This window comes from Numenius arquata, chromosome 3 (assembly GCF_964106895.1).
Source record: "Numenius arquata chromosome 3, bNumArq3.hap1.1, whole genome shotgun sequence".
Taxonomy (NCBI): Eukaryota; Metazoa; Chordata; class Aves; order Charadriiformes; family Scolopacidae; genus Numenius; species Numenius arquata.
Window position 1 is genome coordinate 54695513 of NC_133578.1, and position 25156 is coordinate 54720668.

The 25156-nt window shown below is 39.2% G+C and overlaps 1 protein-coding gene across 2 annotated transcripts in view; it reads right to left on the reverse strand.

Annotated features, from left to right (window-relative positions):
• The window catches only part of STK3 (serine/threonine kinase 3), a 135509-nt gene that overhangs the window by 98745 nt on the left and 11608 nt on the right, over nt 1-25156 (reverse strand). The window contains exons 5-6 of one of the 2 annotated variants that reach the window (XM_074144920.1): nt 10173-10337; nt 9584-9751 (exon numbers count right to left, since the gene is read on the reverse strand). The exons of the other annotated variant lie outside the window; for it this stretch is intronic. Coding sequence (XP_074001021.1) covers nt 9584-9751; nt 10173-10337 — 333 coding nt within the window. The remainder of the gene's footprint in view (nt 1-9583; nt 9752-10172; nt 10338-25156) is intronic. 2 annotated transcript variants of the gene reach the window in all.

A 25156-nucleotide genomic window follows, 5' to 3' on the forward strand; every position in this document is an offset into this window, starting at 1 on the left:
ATAATCTTTAACAACGCTTACAGATGTAGGATTTGATGCAATGCTCACTCAAAGTCATCAAGAATCCTTCCATCAATTTTATGGCTTCATTCAACCTCCATTACCGTTCCAATGTCCTTGAAAAGTAATATTCCCAGGTCAAACTATTATTCCCTATTAAAGTATCTTGCAAATAAATGGGTAGTATCATGGTATGGTCCTTTTTTCAGATTAGCACTTGTAAAAATCTGAATCATACAGAAAAGATACACAGCGTTACATGAAACTAACCAACATCAAACTTCCTTTACAGTTATTTTAGTTAAAGTTTCAAGTTAAACTCACTTGTGTGTAATTATGAAATTACTGTACTGATCCTCCACTTACTTTGAAAGTGATTAATCAAAGTCAGAGAAAACCAACCATCAACTGAAGTATGTTTCAAATTTCCTATTCAAGGGTTAGTCTAAAAAGATGAACTAATTTAATTTTAATTAAATCCTCATTTAAAAGCATGAAATAAATGTTTTTCATTTAATTCAAATTAAACTCCAGTTCCAGTCCAAATTTCAAATATTCACCGCTTCTGCTACTTTATTACACATGACAGATTAACATTTCCTTTTTGCACACATATGCAACCAAATCTGGTATCATAAAAAAAAAGTATAATTTATAATTCCTTTAATTTAACAGTAATAAGCATATTATTTATTCCACCCAAAAAAATTCTAGTGATATGAAGGACTGAAGATGCATGCTCTAAACCACAGTGAAACATTTATGCTAGATTCTGTAACCACAAATACTTTTAACTACACTTTATTTATACTGCAACAGTTTTACTATGTGAACGTCCAAGTCATCTCTTCACTGAAGAGAAAAACAAGTTAGAGAGAAGCAAGAAAGAAGAGCAGTTAAGCAACACATACAAGAAAACAACTATTACATACATCAGACTGTGGACTTTTCAAAAGCTTTAATGTGGATGAGAATAGGGCCTTGTTATCTTCCGATTTAATCATCATACACACCCCAAGTAATCTAATGTTTTCACAGTATGCAGATCAACGCTAGTGTCATACCATTCTGTGCTGATTAGACAAACAAATGTGAATGGATGGTGAACCTTTATAAAGCACTGATTTCCTCTCATTAGTGAGCTCTTCTTCCAGACTTCACAGAGCTTCCCCTGTCTTACTGCAGTAGCATCTTCTGGATTTCTAAAGCTGGACTCAATCCAACCTTGTTTACTGTTATCCCCATCTTTTAATTTCTTCTGCTCCTTACATCCTGCTCTATGTCATTTTTCCTCCCTATGAAGAATCAGATACTACCTTGTCAGTATCTTGATTAAAAGAAACTAGATTAATCAGGCCAGTCCTGCACCCCTTTGCAAATCTCTAGGGAAAGAGAATTGAACAACTGTTTGTACCCAGTCTTTCACGTGGTTTGTACTCTCAAGAATACCATAAACCAGAAAGATCCGTCAGTCTTTTCCGTGGGAAGAAGGGAGTACAGGCTCTTGATAAAGCAACGTGGCGCAACCTCTTCAAAAAGTTCCTTGGAGTATCAGGGAGAAAATTTTTATAATCTGCAAGTTTTGCCAGAGAACAAATGGTATTTTTCCTGTCTTGGTTTCACCACAGTATTACAAAAACTCTCCTTTCCACATGAAATAGGCTGATGTTAAGCATACTATCCCTTTGCATAGCAAGCTGTCAAGTCCTGGAAACTGGATGCTGCCACGCTAGCACATCACTCTCTATGAGGCTTGACACTCGTAAGTGGATCTGGTAAAGTCAAGAAATGAATTATCAATTGCAATTTAAAAAAATAAAATATCTCAGGCTTTATTTCATATGTTTTGCAACTGGACACCTCTAAACTCATCTTCAGTGTCCGAGAACCACTCACATACTATTTCCTTTACTCTGTTTATCTTATTTGGATAAGCCGTGCTTGGCGTGTTGGAACTTTCATTAAAATTCTACACTAGACATGCTGAAAAATGGGAAGAAGTTATATTTCGATATCACAAGAAACTAGACTATACCCTGGGAGCACTTGCCTGGTTTGACCTCCTCTCTCACCTCAGATTATTTCCCATTCGCTCCTCCTCTACAGCGAGTCCATAGAAGGGCTGCTCACAAGCAAATAAGCAAATTAAATCCTGTAGAAATTTGCTTCCTCCATGAATCCTGCAGGCATTAAATACTAAAAAAGATGTTATGTTCAAAGTGTACTATGTCTGTATCTATGCCTAGCATTTCCACAAAGAATAGGAGCCTAAGGAGGAAAGCACTTGAACCCTTCATAGACCACCCTACATACATAAGTAAACACTGAATGCATTTTAACTGAAATCGTAACTTTAAGTTTGGAGATCGCATGCAGGGGCAAGGGAGGAATCTCTGCAGCTCTACGAGCACTTTGCCCACGAGCCACAAGTGCAGCTTTCACAAACAATGACTTTTCTGGAGGACCAGTTTGCACTTCATTTCATTTCAATCCACTGCTAAAAATAACTCAACCACAGTGAAAACTAATGTCAAACTGACACAATTACCAAGTACCTAAAACCTGTCTCTTTTCACTTAGTAAAAATGACATTGCTGCAAGAGTTAACAGGTGCCTTAATTGTATTCCAGAAAATTTACAGATGTATTTCTTCAAGTTAAGTTACATATAACAACCCATAGAAAACTTGCTTTTATACACCTATTAAAGAATGCTGACAAAATAAGCAACCAAGTCCAAGTCTCATTACAATTATAGCAAGCACTAACTGGCATCTTAACTCACAGAAAGAGCGACTTTCCTGGTGATACTAAGGTTCTATGCAAAGTCTATGCAAATATCTTAGGTAGGTATGCACATCAGGTATTTTCTCACCCAAAAAAAATGGAATATACACAGATATGGAAGATCAAATGTACAAAATTACTTATTTTTATTTGCCCAACATTTCTAATCCCTCAATTCCAGAAGCCTTGTTGAAAGGAGTCAAATCATGAACAGGGGGTTAGGAACTGGCCTGCACCTCAGCTATAACATACCACATCAGAAGGAGTTCGGGTAAAGAGGTCTGTTAAAGAATGATCAGTGTTTATAGTTAAGTTTAAAAAAAAAAAAAATTAAAAATCTGTGTTTGTTTTGACAAGTAAAATGGATCTTGAATGAAAAAGCACTTGGGACCTTATTTTTTAAATGTACTGCTGAAAGAAGTATCTTATCTGGGTTTTTTCATTCATACAAAAGTGGCCATACAACAATTATTCATGTTTTGACCAGAGCAGGTGGACAGGTTGCTTACTGATCTGAAGTAGCAGCATATTTAAAAGAAAATTTAAAGCTTTCTATTTTAAAAACTCTCATGTAAAGCAAGTCACACTTCCTTAGAGTTCAACCCTGAAAAGAAAGTTGTTGAACAAAAAAAGAAAACTACCCGAGATCAGCACTGGTACTAGTATAGGTGCAACTGGTTTGAAGCACATACTACTACTCCTCTCTCAAAGAAAAAAATGCTACATATCCTGTTACCATATGGAGTTGCATTTCTTGTGGTGATATATGTGAGAAGCAACTCCTTTGACATTAATTTTTTTTCTTTTTTTTTTTTTCTTTTTTCCCAATCCATATAGAGAACATAGTTTATTTTCCAATAGACAAATACTGTCTGGTATTAATTGTGCACTTTTTTTTTCTTGAATAAAGTTATAACATCTATTTGAAATTCTGGCTATAAATAGTAAATATGAAGTAATAAGTAAGTTTGGTAAATATGGTAAATATGAAACACCTGCCTTCAGCTGCATGCAAACGGCAGGCCAAGGGAAGTTGTTTACCCCATGAAGTTCTGCTGTATCGTGGCAATAGCATTTAAAGATGGAAAAACAAATGAGGCGGAGGAGGGAGGCTTTCTGGGGGGACACTTACCCGTGAAAGGTCTGAGAACCCTGTCTCATTTTATTAATACGCCCAACTGGAAAAAATCCAAAAGCAGAGGCTACAAAAAAGTCAGTTTGTCCCTTGCAACAGGCACTTCTAAGGGCCACCTCCAGAAAAGCTTTGCAGTCTGCAGACACTTACTAGTCTATCAGAAAAAGGAAGAGCAATCTCTTTTCTTCCCCTGAGACTCTCTTTGCATTCAAAATGTAAATGAAATCCAGAGCAGTAAAACCAGCATGACAGCACTGCACCTACAGCTATAGCTCCCAAGAACGACAGTATCTGAAAACATTATGACCTTTGATATACTTATGTATACAGGACTTTAAAACTAATTATTATTTAATGAATCATAATAAATTTATAAATGGACAACTGAGACTCTGGTTTTGCAATCACTTTAAGTCAACCTCAGCACCAACTTAGCTGAAAAGGAATGACCCGATTCTCCTACTGGTTCCAGCCACATATTTTTGTCCCCTAATTTTCTGATCCAGATTATTATGTGGCCACCTAAACGCTCATTCCAACAGAAATGGGTGGTGAAAATGCACAGAAACAGGTAGGAATACCACTCCTTTGCAGCCATTGCCTGCATGTAGGCAAGTTTAAAGCAAACAAAAACTCTATTTAAAGCCTAGAGAGGTTCAAAGGTCTTCCAACAGCTCTTTGGGAAGCCTGCAGCAAGATATATGCTTCTCCAGTTTTTGTCTACTGTCTCAACCCTATCACATCAGTGTCGTAGGTACTCATTTATTATTTACGAATGTAGAATAAATACAGCATTGTGTAAGATAACACACACTAAAATCCTGTCCTGAGAAGTCAGATTTATTAAGAAATACAAGAAAAGACACAAAACAATGGAAGATCCAGAGGAAAAGGAAGTCACTTTTTTTAGTTCTTTTAACTATATGCATTCCTACCATTTAAAGAACCGGATGTGTTAGGGTCCCACACACTTTTTCAAGACTTAAGATTTAACTATTGTAAAGTAATCTCAGTACGTTAAGTCACTTAAATGCACTTAGGATATTTAATTGTAAGGGAACTATCATAACATAGAATGCACAACAGAAATATTGAATTATGACCTCCTTGAGGAATCACACTCAGTGAGTCCTGCCACAGCTCACTGTCATTCTTCCACAAGATTTTGAAAAGGTAGTAAAATAAACAGTAACGTACAATCAAAAATCCATATTTTAAATCCCTTAAAATATTAGCTCACTATCTAGAAACAGCAAGCAATATCTCAAGTTACAAATTAACAAAAAGTGCTTCAGAAAGTTCTTAAAAGGAAAAGGACTTTTAGAATTAAACTCTTTTCTAAAGTTAAGCAAAAACACTAAAATAAGAAAACATGTAATACACTTTTACAAACCTACTCTAAATTAACATCACTATTGCTGAGATAAGATAGGTGAACTCCCAAAGAAAATAATAGAAACCAATAAGACAATTCCATCTGTTGGAGAGATGAAATGCAAGAGTAACTATACAGAAAGACATCTGACATAGCCAGAAGTAGATTTTCTTTTTCCCCTCTCTTCAATGTCTGGCACAAAAGGCATAAAGGAAACCATTTGCTCAATGACTGAAAAACTGGTCGCAATCAGACAACGATGCTCAACATGACATCTTCCTTGGTTGTTGCAGCTTTACACAGCAATAATTCTCACTTCAATCTCCAGTTTTAATGCAATATGCCGAGAATAAAAAACTGGGAAACGGTTGATTGTTATAAGATACATCAGAAATAAAAGGTTATTACAAACAGATTAGTCCAGGGTGGAAATTACACAGGCTAAGCAGGAGGCATGGATAATCTGGGTAAGTGCCATGGAAAAATAAATATCATGATTGGACTTAAGGCAAATGGAAGCAGTTCAAATTGGCTTCCTCCAATTCACTGCAGAACATGTGATGCCCACATGTCTATTTCCAACAAACCTCACTATAAAGAAACAAAGGCCAATACTGTGAAGTGTTGAAAAACACATCTACCACCAGCTTCTTCCATACCACAGCAACGTGAATTATTGCAGCTGCCTGATAAGCATGAAAGAAAAGAGCGCGGGGGTTTGGGGGCTTTTTTTTTTTCTTGGAAAAGAGCTACCAGTATTTATCTGAAGCACACCACCCGCTCAGTAAGCATTGACCTTGCAAAGAAGAGCAGTTCTAGCAAGCTAACTTTTCAGAACATCAGTTCCTTTATCCAATTCCACGTGAGGCCACAGAAATGCTAGTGTTCACTTCACAGAAAGGTCAGGAACTCCTCACTAGGGACTGGTTGTCTCTATAATCAGCAGCCCACATGTATTTTGGCTTAAATTGATGAAGAAAGTCACAGCCTCATAGCAGTAAGTGATTATGTCGTTGTGAATATAAGGAAAATTTGTGGTAAGGGTGGTCCTAGAGAAAGGACCTCAAAAAACCACTATTCTTAAGTTTTAAAATTAGCTTTATGGCAAAGTGTTGTTAATCTACTTGTTAACAAAACCAAATATCAGCAATAGGTGGATTATGATCAAGTAAAAACTTTGCAGCTTAAAGGATCTTCCACCAGAAAAAATTCTTTTACATGACAAATTTGAGATCATGGCTTGAATTGCAAAGACAGAAGATACTTCAAAAGCACATTACTGATTTTTATCAAAAAGCAAGATCACACATATTATGGCAAAACAGTGCCAATCTTTATGCTTCCATTATAGATTTAAAAAAAAAAAAAAAGAGGAATTTTGAAATAAATTATAGTAAAGACAGATATTGCACAAAGATGAGAGACTGAACAAAGCAGTTAATGGTTTGAGTTAAATTCAGTCAGCAGTAGGACATAAATACTTCATCAGAACAGGACAGAATACATGCTGCAGTCAATGGGGGACACAGGAATGCAGCTGTTAAAACATATCACTGCAGCTTCAGAGTAGGAGCTTGAGTCTTGCTCTAGAACCACACTGAAGCCCCCTTTAATTAGCTCCACTATAAATCCACAACTGCTCATCCCAGCAGAGCAATCAAAGGCAGATGCAACCACTGTTAGCCACATTAACCCTGGCTGCTGCACTGACTACTGCAATCAACATGCTTTTAGCCCTGCTGGGTGGGTTAAGTTTTCTAGATTCGTCTAAGTTTTGGACTTATCAGCAAATTTCTTGCTATTTCCAGTGGCTGTATCACCACATTTTAGGGCAACCTTGAGAGCATCTGTATTTCTTCCTCCTTTAAAAATACATGAAAACACTCCCGGTTTGATGAAAACTCAAGAGAAAATACAGAAGTTTCACTTTTCATCATTAGCAGAAGCACAAAAGGACTCTGACATTGAATGTGAGGCGTTCCATTACTCTAAACGTGAATAAAGCATTAGACTTACTGGGCTGGCAAATGCTCTTGAACTTTGAGCCTCAAATCAAGTATGACAACTGCAGGTTCTGCTGAACTCAGATTTGCAGCAGAAACAAGTGAAATAGCGCTGATGACACAGGGTCAAATACACTAAAACTGGATACTTAAACAGAAAAAAACTGCTGTTTTTCCCCCCACATGGAATTCCATTTTGCACTCCCCCCACTTCTCATTCTTTCCCAGCTGAAACTAGTGCAATTCTTCGGAGTAGCTAGAGTGTGGTTAAGCAGAGGAAGCTATGCTTGTTTGCATGGAATCTGCTATTTCCTCTCTGCCAAAACACTTGTTTAAAGAAGTCATGTAATATTTCTATTAAGCTGTAAATGCAGTTGACAAGGAAATGGCCTACTGGCAGTGCATTACCTTTGTGGCAGTGCCAACCAGCCTACAGCAAAATAATGCACATGGTAATTTCAACATGCATTCCCAAGTAACAAAATTGTGCCTTACATAAATACCACAGAACTCCAGTAACATCTAGAAAAAAGTAATGAAAATTTGCCCAAGCTTTCATGCTTGCCTGTATCAATTCTATGTCATAACTAAAACAAAGTAGGAAAGCATCTACATATGTCTAAAAGTCTTGTGAAGCTGTATCATATGACAGTGGGAAAACTATTGCAACTTAAATCTGTGTATTTCTTGTTAACCACTGTAACAACTCACTAATAAAAATTAAGGAAAACTGCAGGTATCAAATATACAAAAGAGTACTAACAGCACACAAGCCCTTAAAAACCATAATGTAATTTATTAACAAGAACACATGTTCTATGTAATCCAGAATTGTTGTGTTAAATTACTTTGGCCTTTGATAGCATTCATTTGATTACAAGAATTAAGCAGATTCACAATCTTTCAAATTTAGTGACCTTTGATTTATAAGCAACTATTGTCAAGCGTATAAAAACCCTCTCTGATAATGTAGTCCTCACCTTTCAACACCTAGTACAACTAGGTTAATGATGTTAAAATGAACTTAGATGTAAGTAAGACATTTCCATTTAAAAGTACAACCAAAAATCCCGGCATGATCAAATGTATTTAATCTGTAATCAATAGTTCTTAAAAATATTTTTAAATGTTATTTCATCTGAAATTAACTTCACATGAAAAACAAACTTCAGAGATACTTATTTTGTTCTCAGCTCGCATCTGAGTATTTTCAGTTTGAACAGGAAAATTACTAAGCTTTATTTCCAAAATTATGTCATGTTTCTAATTGCAAAACACTCACTAGGTTTAACCAAGCTGCACATTGCCATAAGACTTAAGGAAACATCTCTGCTCCAAAGCACACACAAACAAAAATCACGAACCCAACAGCACTAAACACACTTGAACTCATATCTCCATCACCTTACAGTAGTAATATATGAAAAGTAGCTTCTCTTTCAACTGAGGTGGCTTCCTTATATTAAGATCCTGATATATCAGGCACCAGCAAGAAAAAATTGAATAAAATAATCCAGTATGCATGCCATTTTTGCAGCAAATCACAAAGATGAAAAAAACCTGCTTTTAGCAATATAAAATGCCTTGTTAATATCAAATGGTTTTAGATATAAACAATTCAAGAAGGGAGTATTTATTGATACTCAGTGCAATCAGTGTAGCTATTCCATAGCTCATTTCAAAAAAAATAAAAGCATGACTAACAGTAGCAACAGTTGTTCCTAGATATTGTTCCCCATAAACTTCTCCAAGGAATTTCTTCATAACTGCTACTACTCATGAAGTAATTAATTCTATTTACATTTTATTTTGCAAAAAGTAAATTAATTCAGTAGCAGACTTTAAAAGTTAGTAATAAATAAAACCTGTCAGAGGTTACTAATAGTAGCAGCGCTCACATAAGACAATTCTGAATCCTTCTTCAGGTCATCCTTACTTCAAAACTCCCTTTCAAAGGAAGATGGTCTCTTGGTTATGGAGCTCTCCAAGTGCAGGTACAGTATACAATAGGCTCTATATGTTGCCTTCAAGTCAATTAAGCCCTTACTGCTTTAGTTCTCTCTCAAGCAGAGATAAAAAGCATTCTGAAACCTTAGAATCATGTTAAAACACAGGAAAACTGCAGTAAATAGGAAGCAAGACAGCAAGTAAAAATCCTTAGTCTTAAAATCTTTGTCCGTAAATGTACAGTTTTATGATTCCAGCATATAGGGGTTTTTCAGGTTTTTGTTCTTGCTTGTTGTATTTAAAAAACAAAACAAAAAACACCACCACACACTCTTACCCTCATTGGATGAATATCAGCATAGGGAGGCTTTCCTTCAGCCATTTCTATTGAAGTGATACCAAGGGACCAGATGTCTGCCACACAGTTATAGCCGATCTCTTGTATTACTTCAGGAGCCATCCAAAATGGAGTTCCTATAACAGTATTACGTTTTGCCATTGTATCCTGTAATTATATTATTTATACAATTAAAACAGTGATGCTTATTTTCAGTTTCTTTTGATATGAATTCTATATTTAAAAGTTAAATTAGCCACCCAAAGGTCAAATGGTAGTGACTTCCAATTAGGACCAAACAGATTCAGCCCACGAGCCCACAGAGGCCAAACAGGTAACAATGATCATAAACCTCAAACAAGTTTAAATGGGATCATCAGGCACTTGAAGTACACTGGGTTTTAAAAATAAACAACTAAAAACTGAATAGCCTTGCAATACATTAAATGCTTATCATGATAAAGAACGTTCACTCTACCACTAGTCACTCCTCAGACACAAAATTCAAGGCAGAAGGAAAAGACAAAAATAAAATAACATAGTTAGGAGCACTACAGCATTTTTAAATTACCTTTCCACAGGTACTTACTGTTAACTGGCCAGCCACACCAAAATCAGCTAATTTTGCATGTCCCTCCGTGTTAAGAAGGATGTTTCCAGCCTTTATATCTCTGTGTATTTTTCTCATAAAGTGCAAGTATTCAAGACCTTTAAGAGTAGATTTCAGAATAGTTGCAATTTCATCTTCTGTTAGCTGAAAGAAAAGATAAAACCACTTTAAGGTATACACATAGAGTCTATATATTTGAACTATTTAAAATATGATCATTTCATAATAATTATTATAAATAATAAAGACAATGCATATTAATATATTTTATTTTAACACAGGAATATGGCCAATAGGATTACAATTCAAAACTCTCATTTACTAACTTGATCTATGTAGCTTGATTCTTACATGTCTAGAGTCCGGTTAGAGCAAATGAGCTGCAAAACCAAAGAAGGGACTGACTGATGCAGATCAGATAGCAGAATATGCAATATTCTCTTGCCTGGCAATCAAAAGTTACTACTCTCTAGATACTGACATCCTTCATAAAGATTGTTGCACAGTTTCTACAATATACAACTAATATATTTATCACTATGATCATACAAATTAATTGTGAAGTTATGCATTACCTTTGTCAAAACAAAGGTAACGGTGGTCACCACTGGACTAAATGGCACATACCAGAATACATCCCTGGAAAAAGAGATAGCCCTAGCCCTTTCTCTACTGTGGAAGGCTACAGCTATTCCTCAAACATCTGTGCCCGTAAGTTCTTCACACAGTTCGCCCAAACTAAAACAGTCCTACATTCAGAAAGAGATGAAAGGAATGCCATGTTTTATTTCGCAAATTCCTACATATGAAATGCTCTGTCTACAATTAATAGTATCTTTTGTCCACCAGCTATTCCTTCCTAATTGCTCTACTATTAGTTTCTCATTGCCAGCAAAACTTACAAATTAGAGAGAATGAATTAAGAGCTGCTTCTTTTTTTAAATATCTACCAAAAATGTTACTTTGCTGTCTATGCAAATGTCTCCTGTTAGTTCTTAATCTTAAGTGTAGACAATCCACATGAGCTACACTATAATATATCATGTTGTTATCGCACTATGAAGTTGTACAATTGAACTAGCAGAAATCTTAATATAGTTGGCCCTGAATATATTTTATAAGACAAGCCAGATTTTAGTAAGCACAACTACCACTACGTGAAGATAATGCAACATGTCAATCCACGACCTTCAAAAGCAGTTGCAGCCTGTTAATATCTTCTGGTGTCTTAAAAAACATAATCCTTTACAGAATGTTTACCAGTGCATAATACTATTTTCTACAGCCACACTGAATTTTTAACATGTTTCTCTATGTTCTTTAATAATAGCATTGCCTTCAGTTACTTCTGAGTTTAGGACTTTAGAGTTCCTGATGTCAACAATACCTTTTGCATAGTTATGCTTTCATATCATGTTTGCTGCTTATTTTACAGTCAAGATGAACGGAAAGGTACTCTCAAATTAGTCAAGTAACTAAATACAAACTGAGAAACAATACAGTAAAAAAAAAAGATATTTCCATTTATCTGTTTCATAAATTACATGAACTACGAGTAAGTTATCAGCTAGCACAGCTGTTTATCTTCATCGCTTTAGATCAACATAAAAGGAACACATAAAGCTCCTGAGCAAGTGTTATCAGAGAAACAGTAAGAGTAAATATTTTGCAGGTACTAGACACATCAAGAACACTTCTCAGATTTTGACCAACATTTATTCTAGAATAGAAGGAAAAAACCACACACACAATTCATCCCATGTGATCCAATTTCTCAAGGGTCTACAAAGAAACTATTCATGCAACTGAAATGCTGTTCAATTACAGTACATCGATGCTTTAATATAAGAACTAAACAAACAAACTTAAATTCTTAGAAATGCAAGAAACTGCAAACTGAAGATGAATACTCTAATTTGGCTGCAACACCAGGTTGCATTTTTCCCCTTCCCCTACTTTTCCAATCATATACAGAAATTAAATCAAGCAATAGCAATTCCTTCCAGTTTCAGTTTTGAAAGTACTGGTACACATCCGCACTTCCCTCCAAAAAAAACACCACCAAAAGCCCACAAGAAACAAAAAACGCACTCATAATCACTCAAAGCCAACAGAATGACTCAACAGAAAGGAAAAAATGATTAGTCAGCAAGATTATCTGCACTTAAGTTGCTCATAACAAGTTTTAATTATTTAACAAACAGAACCACTTCCCTATTCCAGCTTCTATCCAGTCTCATAAAACCTGGGCGTGGAGCCCAAGGGCGCAGTTACACACGCATTTATTTGAACAGCAGTGCCAAGCTCCAGTCCTTCCTTTCAGTGGAACCTACAGCAGTAATTCCCATTGTGTGCCAGCCCTTCCACTCAACAACTGTAACTGACCCTAGTTAAAAATAAACCTGTCTGCCAAATTATTTGTCAAACAATTCAGTTCCCCCAATTCAATTAATGGCACAGTCAACAAGGATGTAGCAGAGCAGGAGCTGCTCAAACTGGCGTTGCTTTCCAAATAAGTACATGTGTCGCTATACCCAGAGTCCCCGTGACTTCTTAGAAACCTTTCCCTATGCAAGTAGAGGATGAAACTGATGGTGGCATTAACTCCATGCTCCACAGCAAGCACCACCTCTGCTGCACATTGCGCATTCCTTGCCTGTCATTTACCTCTGAGATCTTTCAGTGCTTCTATTCAGTGGCACGCTGCTCAAAGTCTTTATTTGTGCTACTACTTTATGGTGACTACTATGCTGCTTCAACGGATTGTATGCCAGGAGAACTGAAAACCCTGTTATAAGCAGCTCAAACAAGACAGCTCTCCTGGCATCACACCAAGGGAGTGAAACCACCTACCTGCTCTGGAGTCAAGAAAGAATGGACCTTCAATCAACTGTAAGATAAACTAAACTACGGTCAGAAGAGTATCTGGAGAAAGAGACAACTCTCATTATATGAGCTAATAATTTTGTGATGAAGTACACTAAAACTGTTATTATCTGAAGACTTGTACTACGGGCAATCTAAGCTCTGGCTATTAACAAATACTGTGTCGTGACTTGTTTGTGACATGCTGAGCATAACACTTTCTGCCAGACCTTTGCCAAATCCACCCCACTGCAGAAACAATACAACATCCTGAATCTCCAAAGACTTCCATGCAGTTAGTTCTGAACACGCATGAAAAAAATGATCCCAAGCACTGACAAATGTACAGCAAGAGGGGCATACAATTTACTGCCCACTTTCATCCAGAAACAAGTATTAGGAGAAACTGTGCTTAGAAGGCTCTGTAGAGAAGGTCTCTCTTCAATATGTTGTGTTCCTAAAGAGGTAAATCCCTAGCTTTAGTTCTTCAAAAATTAATGGTTAAACCACACGGAGATCTTTGGATCTACTGTAGATGGAGAAGTGCTTTTGCAGCTGCATGGCAAATCCCAGGTCTCAAAACGAAAGGGTAATAGAACACCCGCACCAAAGGGCTGACAAACTAAAGACTGAAAGCTAGCCAACGTCAGTCTAATTTACAAGGACATGAGGGAAGACCCAGAAAACTACAGACCATTTAGTCTAACCTCAGTTCCTGGAAAAATTATGGAGAACATACTGGATACTACTGAAATATATTTAAAGAACAATGCAATCATCAGGCACAGTCAACATGGGTTCACAAACAGAAAGCCCTGTTTAAACTAAATGGATGTCCTTCTATTGATAAGGTCACCCACCTAGCAGATGAAGGGAAAGCAGCAGATGTAGTCTTTTTGCGTTTTAATAAGGCTTTCGATATTGTCCCTCACAGCATCCTTCTAGACAAGTTGTCCAGCTGTGGGATGAGTGGGTTCATGGTGCACTAGCTGAAGGGCAGAGTTCAAAGGGTTGCAGTGAACAGGGCTACCCTGAGCACTGTGTGCAGTTCTGGGCCCCGCAATTGAAGAAGGATGTGAAGGTCCCTGGATGCTTCCAGAGGAGGGCAACCAAGCTGGAGAAAGGGCTAGAAGGAATGTCCCATGAAGAACAGCTAAGGACTTTGAGCTTGTCTAGTTTGGAGAAAAGGAGGCACATTCCTGAAGACACATTACCTAAAATGCATCAATGGCTTATGTCTTCGTATGTACAAGATATGAAAAAAATGGTTTGTTGGGAAATATTTTTTTTTTTTTTTAAACACAAGACACAACATATAGCTTTTCTTTACATCATATGGAGACTAGATGGTACATAAACTAACATAAGCCTGATGCAATTTGAGGGAACAGATCAGCCAGATACACTTCTCAAGCCTAGCAATTGTTGGAAGCAATAAGGCACCAGAGTATGTAAGAACAGGTCTGAAGTTCCTCCAATTATTCATTTATTTACAAAATCTTACAAAACCACAAGTAAACTCTTAAAATCCACCACAAAATAGTTCCTAATTACAGCTCCTCCCTCCTTTACCATAAATTATAGGCTCTCCTCATAAGGATGGTTAAAAGTCACTATGCAGGTAGTGTAGTGCCTGTGTCCCGGCAAGTGACTTTCAACTAACAAAGGAAATAGCTAAGTACAGAATCAGCCCATAATACACCTTGTAATTGCACACAACTTGACATCTACCTAATATCCAGTACTCTCTAGTTCTAACAGCAGTTTGATGCTAACATACAAGCAATACCATTGATAACTACCACACAGTACAGTTAAAAGAAACAAACTATTTGATATTTTAATATGAGGCATAGCACAGAATTGGAAGAAATTACCTCTGGAGATCATCTAGTCCAAACCCCCTGCCCAAGCAGGTTCACCTAGAGTAGGCTGGACAGGAACGCTAAAGAGACCCAGGTCTCTCAGCCTTTCCTTATAGGAGAGGTGCTCTAGTCCCTTGATCATCTTTGTAGCCCTCCACTGGGCTCTCCCCAGTAGTTCCCTGTCTTTCTTGAACTGGGGAGCCCAGAACTGGACACTACTCCAGATGTGGCCTCACCAGGGCACAGCAGATGGGGAGGATGACTTCCCTCAACCTGCTGGTCACACACTTTCTAATGCGCCCTAGGAGACCATTGGCCTTCTTGGCCACAAGGGCACACTGCTGGCTCATGGTCAACTTGCTGTCCACCAGGACTCCCAGGTCCCTCTCTGCAGAGCTGCTTTCCAGCAGGTCAATCTCTATCCTGTACTGGTGCGTGGGGTTATTCCTCCTCCGGTGCAGGACCCTACACCGGAGTTGTTGAACTTCATTAGGTTCCTCTCCACCCAACTCTCCAGCCTGTCCAGGTCTCACTGTATCATGGCACAGCCTTTTGGTGTGTCAGCCACTGTGTCACCAGCAAACTTGCTGAGAGTACACTCTGTCCCCTCATCCAGGTTGTTGATGAATACACTGAACAAGACTGGGCCCAGTACTGACCGCTGGGGAACACCACTAGTTACAGGCCTCCAACCAGACTCTGCACTACTGATCACAACCTGCCATTCAGCCAGTTCTCAATCCACCTCACTGTCCACTCATCTAACCCCCACTTCCTAAGCTTACCTATGAGGATGTTATGGGAGACAGTGTCAAAAGCCTTGCTAAAGTCAAGGTAGACAACGTCCACCGCTCTCCCTTCACCCACGCAGCCAGTCATGCCTTCACAGAAGACTATCAGATTGGTCAAGCATGATTTCCTCTTGGTGAACACATGTTGACCACTCCTGATAACCTTCTTTTCCTTTGCTTAGAGATGACATACAGGATGAACTGTTCCATCACCTTTCCAGAGACTGAGGCAAGGCTGACTGGCCTGTAGTTTCCTGGGTCCTCCTACTTGCCTGTTTTGAAGAGTGGCATGACATTAGCCTTCCTCCAGTCCTCAGGCACCTCTCCTGTTCTCCATGACCTTTCAGAAACAATAAGTGGCTTCGCAATAACATCTGCCAGCTCCCTCAGCACTCGTGAGTGCATCCCATCAGGGCCCACAGATTTGTGGGTGTCAAGTCTGCCTAAATGATCTCTAACCCAATCCTCCTCGATCAAGGGACAGTCTTCCTTTCTCCAGGCTCTCTCTCCCACCTCCAGGGTCTGGGGTTCCTGAGGGCTGGCCTTAGCAGTAAGGACTGAAGAAGGCATTCAGTAACTCCGCCTTCTCTGCATCCTCCATCACCAGAGCACCCATCTCATTCAGCAGCAGACCCACATCTTCCCTAGTCTTCCTTTACTACTGATGTATTTGAAGAAGCCCTTCTAATTGTCCTTGACACCCCTTGTCAGGTTTAATTCCAAGTGGGCCCTAGCCTTCCTCATTGCATCCCTGCATACTCCGACAATGTTCTCATATTTCTCCCAAATGTCCAGTCCCATTCTCCACATTCTGTAAACTTTCTTCTTCCATCTGAGTTTTTCCAGAAGCTCCTTGCTCATCCATGCAGGTTTCCTGCCTCCTTTGCCCGATTTCTTGCTCCTAGGGATGCACCAACCTTGAGCCTGTGGTGCTTAAATATTAACCAGCTCTCTTGCACCCCCATTTCTTCTAAAGCCTTAGCCCACAGGATTCCTCCAAGTAGGTCTTTGAAGAGGCCAAAGTTAGATCTCTTGAAGTCCAGGCTTGTAATTCTTCTCTTTTTCCCTTTTCTTCTACACAGGATCCTGAACTCCACCATCTCATGGTCACTGCAGCCAAGGCTAACCCCAGCCTTCACATCCCCAACTGGTTCTTCTTTGTTTGTCAGCACAAGGTCCAGCAGGTCACCTCGCCTCATTGGTTCTTCCACCACCTGTGTCAAAAAGTTATCATCAATGCTCGGCAGGAACCTTCTGGACCTTGCGTGCCTGGCTGTCTTTGTCTTTCCAACAAACATCAGGGTGGTTGAAGTCCCCCATGAGAACCAGGGCCTATGATCGTGAGGCTATTTCCAGCTGTCTGTAGAAGACCTCACCAACCTCCTCATCCTGATCTGGTGGTCTGTAGTAAACACCCACAACAGTGTCTCCCATATTAGCCTGACTCTTAATTCTTATCCATAAGATCTCAACACGTTCTTCATCCACCCCTAGGCAGAGCTCGATACATTCCAGTTGCTCTCTCAAATAGAGAGCAACTCCACCACCTTGCCCCACTGGCCTGTCTTTCCTAAAAAGTACATAGCCATATGTTACAGTCAATGTTGCTATCCTGGTCTGGATGTAAGATTCTTATACTGTACTATTCCTGATCAAGCCATATGGGTATTATATTTCCTGTTAAAACAGTTAACGTATTTTATTCTGAGCTTTTATACTTACAGCACCATTCTTCCATTAGCACAGTATGCTCTATACCTCGCACCTTAGTATAGTTTCACAGTCATTATCTTTCTACTTCATTTCTGATTTCCAGTTGTGTCAAGATCCTCATTTAAAATCCTGTGGAACATTTACCTGCTTGGTATCTTTAATTAGTTATAATTCTGTATGCTGTCCCTTTGATGGGTTGGTGCTACCCGCTAAATATGAAACGGCCATGAAGCAGCTTCAAATCCTTCACCATATAAACCACATGCAAGTTATACATTAAAATTCATGTGAACGATAAAGGTGAACAACTTCACAGTGTACATAGAAACATTAAGTGTGAAGCCAATCTTTAAAACTGAAATTTGGAGCAAAGCAGATCGCAGAAAATTCAGGTGTTCCAAATCTATTAGGAGACCAGTTAATCCACATATTTACATCTATGGATGCCACGCACAAGGGAGACTTAAGAGTGCATTTATACAGTCTATCACACACTACCCAATCCATGCAGCTGTTGGGACAACTCATCTACAGATTCTCTGCTCACAGTCAATCATTATCCTTCCTGAGGGCCCCTCTGAAAGGGTCTGGGTCAGCTGAATTGCTTTAGTTGCCTAAGTCCATTCCCAGCTGCTCTTTTTACACTAAGTAATACATGCACACTAAGCCTGACGCTTCCAGGAAGTATCAGATCACTGCATCTAAACAGTCTGATTAGGTCAAGCACACTGGCTAAGTGCACTCTCATGGCAAATAAAGGCACCATGGTATAATTGTTCTTCCACCAGAAGCTACGAAGCTTGAACATCATCGACCTTATTATCTCATGCTTCTCCTATTCTTAATTTATGTGAAGACAAGACTGGACTAACAAAGAAGATGAAATGCAGGAGAGATGAGCAAATGAGCAGGGGAGATGACAGTTACTATGCTATACTTCAAATACTACAGGTGGGATGCGTAACATGAATTAAGAGGTTTTTTTTTTTTTTTACAGTTGCAGCTCTAGCCTGAAGTCAACATTAGATTCTGGTTCCCATTGTCTGCTACAAAATTCAGTGAGACTACACTCTCCTGATGCCACTTCCCTTGAGCTTCGCTTTCAGAGCAATTATTTTTCAGACTTCTTTTTTTAAGCAGATCTGCATGCTCTGTGGAAAGACAGTGCTCTTCAAACAAAATCACAGCCTATGTCTTGGGTGAGATACCAAATCATGACATCTAAATTACTTATGATGACAAAGTTTAGCCTAAGACTTTCAATAATTGTCTCAAACGCCTATATTATAACTAATGGGAGACCTCAATATTACGATAATGGACAGAATATGAACTATTATAGGAGAATTCCCAGTTTTACTCAAGTGTAAAAATTTTGGCACAGGATCATACAAAGGAAGTAAAGCAGCAAGTGCCGTTCTTCTTACTGATCCCAAGTCATGCTGCATGTAAAATCACATGGGAAATATGCCGCAATAAACATAACAATGACCATTCACTGCACAGGTGATGATCAGTGTCAGTACTTTTTTCAGATGTTTGTTTTTGACTACATAATCCCAGTAACATAACTTTTGTTATGTTTCTTGAATACAATATGCAACAGTCCCCATCTTCTCTTCTCCGTAAATTAGCATTTTTATACTGGATAATTCAAGATAGCACTAACAAATCAGTCTTCTACCTGTAGTTCAAAAATTAATATAGCCTAGCAGCAACATAAAATTATCTAACACACATCACATGGAAAACTATTTCAGGATCTCAGGCACCTCCCATGGTCACACGCTCAACATTAGCTAGCACTAATAAGCACACATAGGGAAACAAAGAACTGATTAGAATATGGAAGTCAGACTACTTAGCCCTTATTCTTCACTCCCAAGTTCCAGCTTGCTATGACATCTGTGAAGTATTTGCCAGACAAGGGCAAAGCTTCAAGCAGCAGCAGATGCATCTGCAGATCACCACCTTCCAACAGGCCTGCTAACAGCAGCAAAGCTTAGTGTTTGTAAAAACACAGAATCCTCAGAGGAATGAAGGCTACTGGAAAGAAGCAAGATCTACCTGACAAAGGAGGCCAAGAGCACCTTTATTTGCTAACCTAGACAGAAGAGTTTTAAACTAGGTTCACTGGAGAACAGACATCAAAGCCTTCAAGTAAGTGGAGGAACAGAGAATGGGTAAGCACGTATTGGACAGGGTTTCCAGGGGAGGTTTTCTCACTCCCTTTGAGAGAAAGCAGGGCAGACAGGTACATCTGAAACTCTGTGCACAGAAGTATACAGCCTGTGATGTGAACAGGAAGAACTGCAAGCCTGTGCGCAGCTGCAGAGCTATGATGTCACTGGAAGTAGAGACGGAACAGACAGCTCGCACAACTAGCATGCTGTCAGAGATGGACGCAGGCTCCTCACAAGCAACAAGCAGGAAGGACGGGCAGGGTTGAGCTCTTCACAAACATGCAGCTCTGCTATGGAACACTTAAACTTGTTGGGAGTTTATAGGTCAAAAAAAAAAAAAAAAAAAATCAGAAGTGTAGCCCAAAGGATGCATGCCATCATGGCATCTGCTACAAACCACACAATCGAAAAGGTAAAATAGATGAAGTCATCCTCAGCACTGGAAGAAGCCTCTGATCATAGGCCACCGACCTGGGGAGGGAGGGGTGCAACCAGCTTAATACCTGTTGGGAGGGCAACATGGCAGGGTACAAAAAAAAAAATCCAGGAGCAAGCCGTAATAATTTTTACTGCAGGTGCTTTACAGGCCCACTACAGGAGGTATTCAACTAGACCAGCCACTCATGAGTAGAAGAACATGCCAAGGGATGGCAGAGGCAGCCCTAGCAGCAACTATGAGATGCTGGAGATTAAATTATGGAGGAAGTAACAAAAGCAAGTAGCAGAACCAGATTTCCAGATGGCAAACCTCAGCTGGTTAAAGGAACTAGTAGGTAGGATCCCAGGGCATGCTGCCCTAGAGGGCAATGGAACCTTGAAGAGCTGGTTGAGCATCAAGGGCAACCTCTTTAAAGTATGAAAACAGTCATTCCTGACATGCAAGATAACAAACAAGTACAACAGGAGGCCATCTGTAATGAACTAGGAACTCCTGACAGAGCTAAAGTGCAAAAACTGAAGTGTATAAGAGACAGAAGCAGAAATAGATTACTAAAGACAAATAAGAGACGCATCCAGAAGTGCCAAGGAGCTGGCTAGTGCCAGTTCAAGGCTACATCTTACCAGCTTTAAAAAGCTACAGCAATCAGGGGATGTCCCTTATGATACCATCTTCAAAAAGGGCAAGAATGATTCAAAAAATTACAGGGTGACCAGGTTATCCTCAGTCCGTAGGATATTATGGAGCAAATCCTGACAGAAGCTAATTTCTAGACACACAAAGGGTAAAAAGGTGAATGGAAACAGTCAGCACAAGTTTACCAGAATGAAATCATGCCAAATTAACCTGGCCGCTTTCCTATAAGGATGAAGAGAGAGCTCAGGATTTCATTTAGTTTGACTTTACAAAGGCTGTTGGCTAAAAAGGTTCCATTGGAGACTGTCAATCTGGGGAATCATAGAGAATATGCAGAAGAACAACTCGCTGGACTGCTGGGCTCAATAGTGGTTCAAAATGTAACTAACACCCAGCTATAAGTGATATTCCTCAGAGGTTGATGCTAGGGTGAATACTCCAACATTTTCATCAACAACCTAGACACTGAGCTAGAACACACACCCATCATGTTTGTGGGTAACATTAAACAGGGGGAAGCTGTCAGTACACTAAAAGGCAGGGCCGCCACTCAGATAACAAGACCTCAACAAGCTGGAGGAATTAGGTTGACAACAAACTTGAAGTTCAACAAATGCAAAGTCCCACATCTAGGACAGAAGAATACCATGCCATGAACAGCTGAGGATCAATGGGGCAGGTAGCATTGCTGCAGGAAAGGTTCTGGGGTGGTTCCAGTAGACAAGCTGAACACAAATCAGCAACATACTCTCACAACACGGAAGGCTCACCATACGTTAGTCTTCATTAAGAAAGTACAGTCAGGAAGTCAGGTCAAGTAAATATTCCTCTTTATTTAGCAAGTTAGCAGATTTAGCTAGTTGTGGAATCTGGAAGACTGTGCCCAGCTTCAGGCTACTATAAAAGAAATGCTGACCAACTGGAGAGTCCAGCAGTGGGGGCTAGAGCACATGACATACCAAGTTGAAAGAGCAAGGTTTGTCTTGTCTGAAGATGAATGGATATTTCAATGCAATTTTCAACAATCTAAATGGGGGATTTAAAAAAAAAAAAAAAATCCTCAGAGGCAGACACTTCTCAGAGTGGCAGAGGAAAAGAACGGGCAACAGTCACAAGTGGTATCTAACTGAACTTCCTTTGTGACACGAAAAAAGTTCACAGGGCTGCAGAGAGAGACAGTTGAGTCTCCCCCTTCTCAGATTTTCAAAACTCGATGGAACAAGGTCCTGATCAACCTAATTGAACTTCAAAATTCACCTTCCTTGGAACAGGAGATTCAACTAGATTACTTCCAGAGGTCCCTTTCAAAGTAAAATTATCACTTATTTCAAAGCAGTGGCTCACTGTTCACCTCCTTCCTCACCACCTCTAAAACAAACATCCAATTTCAGAGTAACCTTTCCTTTTCCCTGAATTTTCCTACATTGCCTCCACTTCCTCACCACAATAATATACAGCAATAAATCCATCTCAACTTTAAACAGATTCTTTTATTGCAAAATAAAATGTATATGGAAGAAGGATATGTTTTTCTGACCATGAAACTTGGCTTAATTCCTCAGATTGAGGCATATTAGATGGATTAGAATTTTATATGCAGAGAGATTGACTCAAACTGGAAAGACATTAACAATTCAGATGGTATTTCTGGCTCTCCAAGGCAAACAATAATGGGATTCTTCAAGGGGAAAGAGCGTTGTGGGGAGGCAATAAGGTTAAACTTCCACCCTTTCGTATAACAGGAATAAGACTTTGAGTGTTTTGCAATGCGAGGTGCATGTGGGGTACCTGATTAAACATTCATTTAAACACCTACCTCTGATTGGAACACATTAGTATAAATTTCTTTATATTCTGTGTTTACATGCTCATTTTATTGTTTCAGCAACTTAAAACTGGCATTACCGAAAATTAAATAGAAGAGGGGGGAAAAAAGTTGTTGCTTAGATTATGTAATTCTAACAATCTTCTCTTTGAAAAATCTTTAGCAGCTCAAATTAAAAAATGAGTAACTGACTTCAAACCACAAATGCAACTTCTGCCATTCTCCAAAAATCTCCCCATATTTGCCTTCTGAAATTTGGAGGGAAGGTGGTAAAGGAAAGGAGATCTGTTGAATATGCAACTAGACAGACTGTACAGATCAGAAAAACACATGAAAATTCTATCCCCCCCGAACATATTATAGCCTCTCTCAGCTTTTAGCAGTGACCTGACAAGGGAAAGAGATCACTAGCAAATATGAACGTTGCAAAACCCAGCAAAGACAGACATCAGAACCGAAGTAGTACTTTGTAAGTTTTCTTCCAAGAAGCACATTTTAAAAATAGAAAGTACAGTGTATTATATGATGCTATTGCAGAAGCTAGTATACACTACCTTGGTTTGTAAAGCTAGACATGGAATAAGGCAACCAGGGCATTTGGGATCAATTTATTTCGTCTTCCTCAGTCTGGCTGCATAGAAAAGTACTTTAGTCTTGGCCTAAAGATCAGTCTCTGAGCTGTAACTCAGCTGACTAGCCCATTCATTCAACTCATCTCCCAGAAGGCTTACCGACACAACATGGACAGCAGCATATCCAGGATGGACTTGTCCACTGCCATAAATTCTGGCCACTGATATCAGTTAAACAAATTAGCCAGCACAGAAGGAATTTCAGTCTTTGTGTATAGACTAGCCAGCTACTAATTAATCCATGTGGGCTCAATTGAGGAAGTTATACTGTGACAGATGCTGATATATACTATGATAGAGGCCTTAAGATAACCAGCTAACAGATGCAAATCACATGTACTTTAATTTTAATTTGTAGGCCTTTGCTGCACTATTTTAACTGTGAAATACGACTGCTTAAAACGGCAAAATAACATTCTTATGAGCAAAGTACTTTTAGCGCAGAGAGGCTAAAGCCAATTGAATTTGGTCCTCAAGAGAGACAGGATTAGAATGACTCAGTTAATTGTGGTCAGTGGATGAGGAAGTGCACCCTAAATATCAGCAGAGGCAGGGTTGCTGGTGTGTCAATAATCCCCAATATATTAACACCAGCCAGCAGGACTTCAAGTATTGCTTCACATTGTAATTATCTCACTCTATTGCGAGCTGCCACTGAAAAGGTCAGTCCCATTCCTTCATTTCCTTCTCTTTCCCCACTGCTCATTCTAATGTCTGTTGCATCAGATCAAGCCACTGTGCGTCCACAGTAAATCCTGAGTTAGCTCACGTGAGGGAGGGAAGGATAGACTAGAGAGGAAAAAGTACCCCTATCAGATCATCAGGCTTAGCCACCATCACCCTGCAGCCTCACAATCACTGCATCTGAAGCATGGAAGAGGCAGGAACACATCAGCCAGGTTGGAGAATAACAGCAGAACTGCCCTTTCTGGCAGTAACCCACAATTTGACTGTGTAAGACACAGGTGCCTCCCAAATCAGTCTCTGAGAAAAGCAGACAAAACTAGATATACAGCTTTGTTGCCTTGGACTAATGAACTACACTGCTGATGAGCTAACAGGCATCATAAGCTCGCTCTAGTGCTGCTGATCTGCCTGGCACACTAGAAGACTCCAGGGTAGAATTCCAGGGGTCAATTTAACTTCAAAGTAGCGGCGTGGGCCTCTTGGACAAGAACCCGCTCCCGTCAAGCTGAAAGCCTCTCTATATGAACAGGCTTCCAACAGTCACTAGAAGTTTCCTTAACTTTGAATTGTGCTTCCCTCGTTTTTGATCCATTAGAGCAAAGCCCAGCGTTGTTCACTTCCTAGACAACAAAACTTTTGAAGAAGTAAGGGGAAACACAGATACAGAAAAAGAAGATCAGTAAATTTTTAGTTTTGGAGATGAGAAACAAGGGCAAACATATAGTAATGTTTCCTCTCCAAATATGAGGTGACATCCGCCTTTTCCTGTGGCTTATTCTGATACGATCACAGAATATTTCAGGTTGCAAAAGACCTTTAAAGGTCATTTAGTCCAAGTGATGATCCTAACAACCATTACATTAAAGCAAGGGTTCTTACTTCAACTCTCTCTTCCTCAGTTTATTATTTATGTGGAGAAGCAGGAAATAAGCTTTTCCTTGGCCCAGCCACAGTCTTCATTTGACAATTTAAGAAAATCATGGAACACATAATATTGTGTGTCTGAGTCTATTCAATAAGTATTCTGACAAAATAAGAATCAATTCCCTCCTTACTTCCAAGTGAAGACATTTCCTTTTTCTCTTGTGAAAAGTACAGTGAAACCACTTCTTGTTTCCACTTAAAAAAAAAATTTAAGGTCACTAACAGAATGCTGAAGTACTCTAAGCAGCCTCATTCCAGTAATACAGTCACAAGCTTTCCCACACACAGTCTGGGTGAGCACATCACTGTTCCACAAAGAGCAAGACAATTTAAACAAATCCAAAGCCTCTGCCTAAATCTTCCAAAACTTGCAACACATAGGTACGGCAAGTGAGAGGGGCAG